Source organism: Diadema setosum, chromosome 17 (genome assembly GCF_964275005.1).
Source record: "Diadema setosum chromosome 17, eeDiaSeto1, whole genome shotgun sequence".
NCBI lineage: Eukaryota > Metazoa > Echinodermata > Echinoidea > Diadematoida > Diadematidae > Diadema > Diadema setosum.
This window is the reverse complement of record NC_092701.1, coordinates 15,846,310-15,859,030: the sequence shown is the minus strand read 5'-3', so window position 1 is coordinate 15,859,030 and position 12,721 is coordinate 15,846,310. Positions and strand designations below refer to the sequence as shown.

General features: G+C 40.3%; 1 protein-coding gene across 1 annotated transcript in view; it reads left to right on the top strand.

Moving 5' to 3' along the window:
* Positions 1-971: 971 nt before the first annotated feature.
* Positions 972-12,721, top strand: part of LOC140240356 (glutamine synthetase-like) — a 17,198-nt gene continuing 5,448 nt past the window's right edge. Inside the window, exons 1-5 of the mRNA XM_072320120.1 lie at positions 972-1,147; positions 6,730-6,910; positions 7,854-8,015; positions 8,269-8,415; positions 11,662-11,801. Coding sequence (XP_072176221.1) covers positions 6,748-6,910; positions 7,854-8,015; positions 8,269-8,415; positions 11,662-11,801 — 612 coding nt within the window. The 5' untranslated portion in view covers positions 972-1,147; positions 6,730-6,747. The remainder of the gene's footprint in view (positions 1,148-6,729; positions 6,911-7,853; positions 8,016-8,268; positions 8,416-11,661; positions 11,802-12,721) is intronic.

The following is a 12,721-nucleotide window of genomic DNA, read 5'->3' as shown; positions in this document are numbered from 1 at the left end:
TCAATGATGCAAGAGTCGCATCAGCCAGATTCGGATTCAGCATCCTCGAAATAGCTTCACCATTAATTGTTTTGAACTTCTCACCATTTAGAAGGAAATACATTGATAGGAATTTCCGGGTAATTTGGCTCAGGCTGTCATTTTGGCGGCCATCGTATCTTGAATATCTCAATATCCTCAAGGATGCAAGAGTCGCATCAGCCAGATTCGGATTCAGCACCCTCGAAATAGCTTAGAACCATCAATTGTTTTCAATTTCTCACCATTTAGAAGGAAATACATAGGAATTTCCGATTTTGGCGGCCATTTTGGCGGCCATCTTGACTATCTCAAAATCCTCAAGGATGCAAGAGTTGCATCATCCAGATTTGGATTCAGCACCCTCGAAATATGGTAAAAGCATGAATTGTTTTCAATTTCTCACCATTTAGAAGGAAAAACATGGGAATTTCCGGCATTGGGCGGCCATTTTGGCGGCCATCTTGAATATCTCAAAACCCTCAAGGATGCCAGAGTTGCATCATGCAGATTCGGATTCAGCACCCCCGAAATAGGGTAAAACCATCAAAAAAAAACATTTGGTGGACGGTAAAACAAGGTTCAGCCTTTGGCACCCAGACTAAGCGTAGTAAATATCAAAGATCATACCGGTAGTTTACTTAGTACAGTACAGTACAGTACATGTGCATCCTCCATCCGTGCCATCTCAGCTACCACGTGTTTGTTGTCTCTGTTGTTTACTAGTATAGTGGATGTGCATTCACATCGTGCGTGACTTTGCCATATCATTGACGTGGTGCAACACTGGAAATGAAGGGCAGGAAGCATGCTCTCCACAACCATCCAGCCAACTTTCTGGGAATCACCCAATTGCAGCTAACGCCCGTGTTGACGTCATGAGACATGTGACCCGCCCAGCCTAGACTTTACACGTCCACGCCATTGCGTGTCATTCGTGTTACTACCAGTACAGTACAGATAGTCAATTCCCACGCGCGCCGAAATTCATCAGTTTACTAACAAAAGCGGCTGTGGAAGGACGTTCGTGGAGAACAGACAGAGCGGACTACGTGGAATAGGCACCGCGAAAAGCCATCGATTATCCCAAGTCTTCATTCATTTTCTTCTAGCTCCAAACAGTGAAAGTGTAAGTTTGATTGCCGTTACTTACTAATCTTATTCAAGCCGGCTCTCCGGAACTTATTCGTTTTTTATCACCAATGTTGACATTTGTCCATGGCGCCTCCATGCTGTACCTGTACCAATGTAAACTTTCCATTGCTAAACTTACCGGTAATTGTTAGTGCGGTACCGCGGCCGTAAAAATACACCGACACTGCCAAAATGCCAATATGGCTCTAAAATTCTCCCAAAACATGTCGGTTCTTTGTTCTTACCGATAATGATAATGAAGGGCCGTAAAGTGCACAATATTGTGCACTTTACGGCCCTATAGACCTAGTATATTTTCGGTACCTCATTCGCCGTATGCCAAGGACGGTGATATCCCTCCCTCCCATGCACCACCACGCATTGGATCTAGACAGAAAGATCCGTCTGTCCGGAGAACTCCTAATCACCTATTTTGCCTCCGTAGGGGATCCGTGAAGCCAGACGCAGTCTCCGCGGAACATTCCCCGACATCACGGACAGATACAGACCGATCTTTCGGTCAACACCACGCACTGAGCAGCTGGCGAGCTTCTCTTGCTTTATGGAACGCCGTTTGACAAGTGATATAATAAGGTCACAAGCCCGTCTCACTCACTGCGCTTCTGCGGAGCGGACACATCGAACCGGAGAGGTGGGAAGATCGAACACTGCGATCGTGATTGCGTGTGCCTTTGCTCTCTGCTAGTGACAGGATTATCGAGCTTTTTATACATTGTTGCATCGCAGAAAATTGCAATGATCATGGTGCAAAGTGTGAGAAAGTTGGCAGTACTAAGTAGTCTGCGATACAATAGATTCCATTTTTGAACATCCTAGCTTGCGCCAGCTCGCCACAGCATGCAGCAGTTACGTGACTATTTTTATGCCTCCTTCATTCATCCATCCTGATTCGACCCCATCACAAACCGCGCAAACCAACCACCACGCGGGCGAGGCTTGTGTGTGTATATATATGGATCCAGGACAACTCGCCCGCGAGACAGGTCGCCCCAAAGACAGCTCGCCCTCGTTTTTCGAGGGCGAGTTGTCTTGGGTCCGAGGATGAGTTGTCTCAAGTGGCGAGGGAATACACCCCGAATGTTTGATTTAATTTCAGACAAAATAAAAGCTGCTTAAAATGATTTTGCATTTATCTGCCTAAATTGAATTTAAGAATGCATACAGTTTCTATCTTCTCTGATTAAAATTATTCTTAAAATGAAAATTATGGCATTTTGTTATCCCATTTTCCCAGGGATCGCTAGAATTGCCGAATTGTCCATGCCCAATTTGAGCTCGCCCCCTGATTCTTCTCGGCAAACTGCAGTAAATTTTTTGACTTTGAATGCACCTACACCTCTTAGACTTAAATCATTTATGATTCAGGTTTGTATCATTGATTAATGATGCTAGATAGTAGGTTAAATTTGATTAATATTTCACTGTCTTCGTTTATTCAGCAAAAGAAGAAGAAGATACGATCTCGCCCTCGCCTCTTTTTCTCCCGCTGGCGCTGCATGCATTGTAGGCTGCATGTTGCATTGTGTTCCTGTTCACTGGAGCACAATGCAGCCCACAATGCACGCCGGGCTAGCCGAAGAAAAAGGGGCGAGGGCGAGATCGACTCGTCTTCTTCTGCTGAATAAACGATGACAGTGAAATATAAATCGAATTTATTCTACTATCTAGCATCATTAGTCAATAAAACAAACCTGAATCATAAATAAAGTCTAGGAGGTGCATTCAAAATTGAAAAAAAAAAATTACTGCAGTTTGCCGATGAGAATCAGGGGGCGAGCTCAGATCGGGCATGGACGATTCGGCAATTCTTGCGATCTCAGTGCTGGGAAAATGCGACTACAAAATGCCATAATTTTCATTTTAAAAATGATTTTAATTGGAGAAAATAAACTGTGTGCATTCTTACATTTAATTTAGGCAGATAAATGCAAAATCATTTTAAGCAGCTTTTATTTTGTCTGAAATTTCAAACATTCGGGGTACATATTCCTTCACCACTTGAGACAACTCACCCTCGGACCCAAGACAAAAAAGACGAATAACGAGGGCGAGCTGTCTTCGGGGCGACTTATCTCGAGGGCGAGTTGTCTGGCGCCCGTCCATATTATAGTGGCTGCTCGTAAATTGGTAGCTATACACACTTCGCACGGCGTCTGGTGGGACTCGTTGTAACTGTGTAATATACTTTAGACGAAATAAACACTAACAGACTGACAAATCTGAATAAGATTTTGGGTTTTCTTTATTATCATTTCACAGAATAATTTAGCCATTTCCGCGAGTGGACATATTGTCCTCTGCAATAGGTTAATTAGTGACCCCCCCCCCCCCCCCCGTTAAGATATAACGCAGAATTCATTCATTTAAAATCATGATTGAAGCACGGAAGTTTACCACTCATCGCGTTCCGTTGTGCGTCAACGCACGGTGCAGCACCCTGTTTGTCTCGGGTCTGCTCGCGCTCGGTCACGCCGTGCCATGCAGGGAAGGGCATTAGAGCAACCATGGTCGAATTTTGGATGGCGTTGTGGTTGAATTATGGGCGGCTTGCTTTACCCTTTACTTTGCTTGGTAGTTGCCAGAATCTACCTAGGTCTAGGATCTAATGCACTTGTCAATGTAATGACTCACCCCACTACCCCCGGACATGGGTGCGTCATTTCCTCGTTTGGTCCGTCAAATTTGTGACCCAGGTGTTCGTCATTTTACCAGCTTTGTCCGTCAAATTTTTGACCGAGGGGTGCGTCAAAATCCCATCATTGTCGGTCAAATTTTTGACCGAGGGGTGCGTCATGGTACGTCACTTGGCTATGGAAAATAACACGCATTATTCTGAACCGAGGGGTGCATCACTTGCTATGGAAAACTGCACGCATTTTTGCACGCTACCAGTACCGTATACACGTACCGCGAGTGAAATTACAGTGAGCGTTTTCCCGCGGCAAGTGAAAAGTCGGGAAGCGTTTTGGAATAAGAGGGGAAAATGCTTGCCAGAATCTGGCAAACAAATAATTTAAAAGCCACCCTTTCTCCTCACATTTTCTAAATAATGTTCTGTGGTGACAAAGGCGAATTTTTGACAGTAAAAGAAGCGGCAGCAGAAGAAACTGCCTGCCGCATGCCATTTTCTGCTCGCGGGATTAGCCCGACGAGACGCGCGACACTTGCGCTGCAGTACAGTATGCATCCACCGGACTAGCAATGGCCGCGCACACACAGCGCATCTGCACCACCGAACTAAAACATAGTTCGGTGATCTGCACACGAACATGTGATTGTCATGTATGGATTGCATGCACAGAATAATGTACGGAATACTTAGTATCGTAGCATGCAGCAGCGTAATGTACGGTGAATGACGGTACGGTGCTTACAGGGCCAGGGTAAGGGAAACTTGCCGAAACTTTGACAAATTATGTTTACGAACCAAAAGAAAATGAAATTGCTTGAATAAAACGTATGCAAAAATCGTTTCAGTATTTTCGGGGGTGCGTCAAATGTACCGAGGATGTCCGTCAAAAAAGTGATTGTGGTGTTCGTCACTTTCAACGTGTTGTCCGTCAAAAAAGTGACTGTGGTGTTCGTCACTTGCAGCGTTTTGTCCGTCAAAAAAGTGACTGTGGTGTCCGTCAAAAACCCCGTGTGGTCAGTCAAAAAATGACCATGACGCACCCATGTCCGGGGGTAGTGGGGTGCGTCATTACATTGACAAGTGCATAACGTTAGATCTATAAAATCTGTAAGAACCCCCTGAATGTTTCTAGAGTGCTAGACTCAACCTAGTTCCTCTAGATAGAATCTACTTTTGAATGGCCAAAAAACATCAGGCCTTTTGGCTTCGCCTTCAGGAATTCACCTGGACTCGACAACCAAAGAGTGTTCTCAACAGTAGGCCTACTCAGTAGATTGTGATTTCTTTCATGAAGTAAAGTTTACTTTAAAATCCATTTGAATCTGATGTGGGATGAGTGATAAGCTTTCCATTGGAATTCCACGTACCGCAGCAACCGAGAGTAGACAGGGATCTATTATTGTATTTATGGGTAAACTCGGCCCCCAGTGCGTGCCGAAAGACGAAAGATGGGTCTGCATCTTGTCGTCCAAGCTCCGCTGAGACTAGCTAGACAGCATGTAGGCCTAAATTTATTACATTCTATGTCTGGCCTCACAGAATCCCCTCCCGAGGTTTATGAGGGAGAGCTGTAAAAGTTGGGGGGGGGGGGGGGGTTTCTGGAATTTTTTTTTTTTTTTTTAGGCCGGAAACCTATTTTCCAAATATTGGAGTGAATAATTTTCATATTTTTAGAACTTATATGTGAATAACTGGTGCGGGTGCTATTTTTGGCCAAATTTATCTGAGTACGGAATTCAGTACGACAAAAAAGACAAGCATCTGGTGACATGATCCACTCTCCTACGTATGAAACACTTCACAGCGCAGGCAACAAGTGCTGCAGTTGATCAGAATGTAGCAATCTCACCCATAGCGACCACAAGCAAGTTCTTTTATGGCATCTTTGAAAAAGATCTGCTTTCCACCTTTCCCTCCAGCTTGTACGGAGTCTTTCAGAAGTGATTGAGCTATGTTTGGGGTTGTGTTTTGTGGTCCAAATTTTGGACAGAGTAGTGGTCAGATTATAGTGTAATGGCAGCTAGCTATCTCAAATTACACAACCAAATTGCACCAAAATTACAAGAAATAATTTACTTAGGTTTATTTCTAATTTACTAAACCCAAGTAAATTTGTTAAACCAAGTTTTTATACCCCCGCTGCACGTAGTGTGAAGGTGGTATAGGAATCACCGTGATGTCGGTCGGGCGCTCTGTTGCAAAATCTTGCGTCGCGAACTCCTACAGTTTTGCAGCAATTTAAATGAAGGGTAAATGATGATATTGAGGTATAGATGTGGAACACATAATTTTTGTGTTTGTCACACAAACCTTTGCCATGGTAACCACAATTTTACCAAAACCTTGCAGATCGAATAACTTTTCCATCATTCAAGCAATTAAAGTCAAGTTTAGTATGTATCATGATCTAGAAGTGTAGTTTTGCAAGACACCAATGTGTTGGTTTAAGGCAAATGTGTTGCCATGGTAACCACTCATTTTTGTATCAAAATAAACCAAGCTATGAAGGTCAAATTTGGTGTGTATGATGGTCTTGAAGTGTAGTTATGCAAAATGTCCCTTGTGTTTGTATCAGACAATGCAATGGCATGGTAACCACACTTTTTACCCAAACCTTCTGGAACTCGGTGTCAACTCTGTAATTGTACAGTAAACTAAAATTATTCTGTTTCCAATTCGACAAGTGCACAAACTTGGTATTAACGTCATTGCTCTCATGACATCACATACTATAAAGCGACACTAGGGGGGGGGGGGGGGGTATTAATCACCTTCAGTGATAATTCTAGTTAGTCATAAGGAAGTGTTGAGACCGAAGTCAACTTTCAATTTTCTTGCTTGTGGCATTTGTTATGTTATTTATTATACTATGTTTTGTCTTGCAGCATTTCAGCTAACCCTACAATATTCATCATCATTTGCAGGTAGCAAAGTGACTCAACATGGCGGATTACTCGGCAGCCACAAACAAAACTGTCATTGACAGGTATCGTGACCTAGACACAAAAGGCAAATGTCAGGTCATGTACATCTGGATTGATGGGACTGGAGAGAATGTCAGAGCAAAGACAAAGACTATGGATTTTGTTCCAGAGAAACCAGATGGTAATGTCCACATGTGCGATGTGTGCATATTCATAGTAATCGATTCTTGGCAGTGTCATACAGTAAGCACTGCACAGTGTAAAATAGGAAGTAAGCCCCTGACTACTAGATCAGAATTGTTCTTTGGTGCAGGTGATGGTTTCATCTCATTGAAATCTGATAGTGTGTTTTAGATATGGTAGGTTAGCTGATTGATGCTAACTTGAATTTGTACATTCTACTAGTTCTAGAGAGCTATGAGTGGTTCATCTTTTTCAAATAATGAAAGACTGATTTAGTCCAGTTCAAGGTTTTTGAGATCATATATTGTCTTCAGCAGAACAGCATACAACATTGTGTGTTTCAGCAGAAGAAACTTCAATTTTGCTTATTTCAAATATTTGAATTGTAACTTGTTAGTTATGGAGAAAGCTGAAAACTACTTAAAGATAGGGAATCCCATTTGCATGCCTTAAATGAAGAGTTGCATAAATACAGTGGTATGTTGAAGAGAGTATCATTTTAGAAACTCCCATAAATTTGTGTTTATAGATTTAAAAAAAAAACAAGACTGCAACAAAAAGGCTTAAGTGTGGCTGACACACAGAACTACTGAGTAGTTGAGTTTTGTGCATTATTCAAATTGTAGATAACTGTTGACTTCCAAATTTCTCAGCAGTGGCCTAAACAAGTCCCCTGAGGTTCATATTAAATGTTTTGCTGCATTTTGGGAGGTCTGTAAAAGGTATCCCCTACCTTTAAGCTGAACACAAATTTTACAAATAATATTTACATTTAGGGAAATGAATGGATGTAGGCAAAATTTAAATTCAATTCCTTTTTTTTTTCGAAATCTGGAGCATTTATTTCCATGTCAGTAGTGTCTGTTTGCGGGCTGTGTTGAGAATTCAGAAGTTTACTGCAAACCTTATAATGACATTAAAATTTTTGTTTCCATGTTAAGATTGTCCAGTGTGGAACTTCGATGGATCAAGTACTGGTCAGGCCGAGGGCTCCAATAGTGACATGTTTCTGAAGCCATGCCGTCTGTTTGCAGACCCATTTAGGAAAGGAGACAACAAACTCCTCATGTGTGAGGTGTACAAATATGATTGGAGGGCTGCAGGTAAACACATACCTTTTTTGTTGTAAAGACACATTATATTTTCATGTTGAAATAGGCATTATATGAGATTGACTGTAATGCTTTGTATTTCCATTTAAAGCAAAATATGAATGTGGGGGAGTTCTGAAAAGTCCTGGTTAATGTCACCAAAGTATTCTCATGCATCATGAAAAAAATCAAACAAAAAGAAAAATGTAACCAGTTTTGCCTTGTCCTCAGAAGTTATTTTCTCCTATGATCATTGCATACATAGAAACCAACTTCAGGAAAACTTGTGCAGAAGTTATGAAGCGTGCTGAAGCCACAAGGCCATGGTTTGGAATTGAACAGGAGTATACCCTCCTTGGATCAGATGGACACCCCTTCGGCTGGCCGAAAGGAGGATATCCTGGTCCCCAGGGTAAGACCAACAAGCCTTTATACATAAATATTATTTATAATATTTATAACCATGCTTTTGAGACATACATACCCAACGTTCTTGAGTGTCACATGGTTCACGAAGATGTGGTTAAGTAAAGAGGGCGTTTGTTCAACAGTAATTTCGCTGGTTTTGACAGGATTCATGACTTGGGTTGCTGTTGGGTTTGGGACCGATGATTTTCCTCTTCTATTCATTTGCATAAATTCTTTGTTTTCCCTTATTTGCAATCAGAAAAACTTCAAATTCCCATAGGTTATATCTGTAAGACGAGGAATGTTCGCATGCATTTTAATTTCGCGAGCGCGAAGATTCATGAAATTAAAATGCACGCTAAAGTTCTTGTCTACACTATATGCATTGAATGCTAGTGACAGTTCGCGAAAAATTTCATGCTGCAAAAAAGACCGTCTGCTCCAATTATGTGAGTTTTCTTCTTTGGTTCTTCTTTGGTTAAAGGGGAATTACTGATGACTTTCATAATTTCTCATGTAGTACATAAATCGATAGTGCCATGTTTAGATTTGTGAAAATTTATTGTGGTCTTTGAGCTGACAGACCAATACTCGGAAAAAACCCAAAACATAATATTCAACAAGGATGATAACATACAAGATACTGTAGGGAGACTCACATATTCCAATAATGTAGCAATGTAATTCAATTATTGTACCACTTTGACAAATTCACCTTTCCACAATTTATTCATGTCTTCTTTTGTTCTGCTTCCTTTAGCATCAAATCATGAATTCTTATGAAGCTGCTATGTCATCGTCCTTTTCATTGTGATTTTCTATGAATTTTGAAAACATTCCTATTCAGCATTGCAGTTGCTATAAACTCTGAAACTTTGTGCCCAGTTTAACCAATTTATAGATACAGTCAACCTCGCTTACCTCGATGTCGGATTAGCCGAATATCACTTGCCTCGGGGGCAAAATGAAAATCCCAATTGTTCCTATGGAGTTTCCGTGTATTAAAACTTATGTAGCTCAAAAAAACTGACTCGGAAGTTTGGTTACCTCGAAGGGAAATCTAATCTCCTGCTCTTACTTAACTTACTGTTTTTCCCAGCATGTTGCTCCAATCGAAATTGCAAACATCACTCAGTATTTCCGATTAAGCGCGCGTGGACAGCGAAGACATGTCACAAATCTTTTCACACTCGATTGTAAATATTCTGAGACCAGAACAATCGTGCGCCCAGAGAAATACCCGGTACACAGCTGACAAGAAAAATCGCCAACTAGTGTACACACATACGCAGTATGCACATAACACCTGTGCCAATGGAGTGCTTACGATAGCACTACGCTCTGCCCCATCATCTTCTTTTCTTTAACCACTGTGTTCTGATTTGCGATCGTGATATTCATGCCGTGCGCGTAGATTTGTTAGCCGTCGTGGCGCACCTGCTTAGGTGTTGACAGTTATATCTTTGGCATCAATCACGGTCCACTGTCCAAACATCAATCTCCTGCGTAGTGCTTTTTTTTTTTTTTTTTTTTACTTTTTTATTTTCAAGAAGTTTGTTTCATTAATTCTCCCCCGAAAACGCAAGCACTGAATACTTTGTTCTTCTTTTTTTTTTTCAGCAATGCGATTATGAAAATAGTTTGGTATCTGATCTGGAAGTATAGGCCTAGTAGAATAAAGAATAGAATAGACAGGGTTCCACACTAACTTTTATTTTTGGTGGCCCGATTGGGCCACCAATATCATTGATTTTCATATTTTGGTGGTCGAAAGTAAAATATGGTGGCCCAAAAAAAAACAAAAACAAAAACATAAGAAAAACTAAATCGGTCCTACTAAACATAGAAAAATAAATATTAAGCATTATTGAAGTGATACAGATACCTATGTCTTCAACAAATGAATAGAAAATTCAATCATCTTACTGTTATCCTGAGTTCTAAGATTTAGCAAATAGGCTTAGAGATTATTATAAAAGTTGATGCCTATTCAGGTGGTCAAAACTTAAGTTTGAAATGAGAAAGTGGGAGCATTTGCAGACATTTGTAAACATCCGACATTTGTTTAGCATTGTATAAAGAGCCGAAAGTTACCGTTATTCATTATTGTAAAAGCAATCATTATTATTATTGTTATTATTCATGGTTTATTGAAATCGTGACTCGCAGCAATATGGATTGCTGAATTGCTCACAATTGTACATAAAAGACATGATGTATACATGTGAATATAACAAACCTGTTTGTACTACAGATATAAGCATGAAATTGCAATTCTTTATACATACACGGTGTGCATTCCAATGTTTAGGACTCCGCTTCTCATCCAGCATTTACTAGTATTTCAGCACCTTACCGAGCCGAATATTACCATTAATCATTTCAAATGTAAAAGCAAACAACCGATATTCATTTTAGCACCTTACGGAGCCGAATATTACCATTAATCATTTCAAATGTAAAAGCAAACAACCGATATTCATTTTTAGCACCTTACAGAACTGAATATTATCTTTATTAATTTCTGAATGTGAAAGCAAACATCCGCTATTTATTTCAGCATCTAATTGAGCAGATTGATACCATTAATCATTTCCAAATGAAAGGCCATTCCAATGTTTAGCACTCCGCTTCTAACTATTTGACACCCCCCCCCCAAAAAAAAAAAAATAGAATAAAATGAAAATAATGATAAATAAATACAGAAATAAATAAATAAAAAAGTTACTTTGTTCCGAAGTTTTGGCAGGTGGAAGAAACCCAACACAAGATAAAATGATAATGATAATGAATAACATTTATATAGTGCTTAATACTGTTGTTTCTAAGCGCATCGATCCGGAAAAAAAAAAAGAAGTATGACATTGAAATAAAATACAGCTTTATATACATGTACATATTACAATATAAGTTTAAAACATAAGATAAGATAAAACATGAAAGTATTAAAGATCTTTGATTTTGACCAGTTTTGCCAATTTGTTTCCAAATGTGATCACTTCGGCTCAGCTGTTTCCAACTTTTAGCTCCTTTTGCCTTGGCGGGGATAAAAGTTTGGTATACTCAGATGCACGGATCACACATTTCATTCATAAATACCTAATAAGGCATATATGGTTAATATTTTCCTTAATTGGTTTTTCAGAAATAATTTTGATTTTATGCTCTGTATGTGACACAATTTTGTTTACTTTTCTTTTTCTTTTTTTCTTTTTTTTTTTTTTTTTTTTTTTTTTGTAATGGGCTATAGGACCATACTACTGCGGTGTGGGAGCCAACAAAGTCTACGGAAGAGACATTGTGGAGGCTCATTACCGTGCCTGCCTTTATGCTGGCATCAAGATTGCAGGAACCAACGCAGAGGTCATGCCTGCCCAGTGGGAATACCAGGTATGTGCAGAAATTTGAACATGCACTGTTGATTGCAAGCGCCCCAATGAAATTACTGCAAACTGCAGTGTCATATTAACCCTATCTGTGTCACGGGCCGATTAAATCGGCCCAAAACCTGCCATGTAAATGCTTGGGCCGATTAAATCGGCCCTATTTTGATTGACAGATTACTTCAAAGGCTATGACACTACCACTCTACAAACTCATTTGTGATTGGCTGACAGTGTAAGGAAACGATATCCAGTGTGCAAAAAAGCTTCCCCACCTTCAACCAATCAGGAAAGCCTTCTCAAAGTAAAAAAAAATTGTGGTGGCCCCGCCCATGTTTATTTGCATTCAGACTGCAATGTATTGTGTACAGTTTTGCTATAGGTTTCTTGTGTGGAGAACTTACACGAATCTGTGTATGTGGGACTGTGATAAGATCGCCGTGTGCGATGAAAAGATCGTACACATGGGTCAATTTTCATCCATTTTATCTAAGTCAATATAGTAAAATATGAAGTGAAAACATTCAGGATAGGGATTTCAACATCTTTGAATTCTGTGAAGGGGTATGGTTTTAGTGATATCGGCCTCATAAATGAACTGTAGAATAAATGAACACAGCACATTCAGTGCAGCAGTTGTAGCTGTTTACTCAGCACTAACAGCGGTGCAATGGGTCTCTAGTTAGCCGGGGGTAGCGGGGCAGGGTGCTAGGAGCAACAAGGGTACAGTAGCCTCCTACCCGAAGCTGGACAGTCTCGGTCTCGAAGCTTAGAAGCTGAGGTATGTTTGACTGTTGATCATTATTATCTAATAAACCGTTACTTTGTGAAACTTATGTTCAATGTAGGTTTATCATAAAGCAAATGACTACAGTGATGGTTCAATTCTGTTCAATGAGGAGAGTGCAAAAGGAGTCTAGCATACTC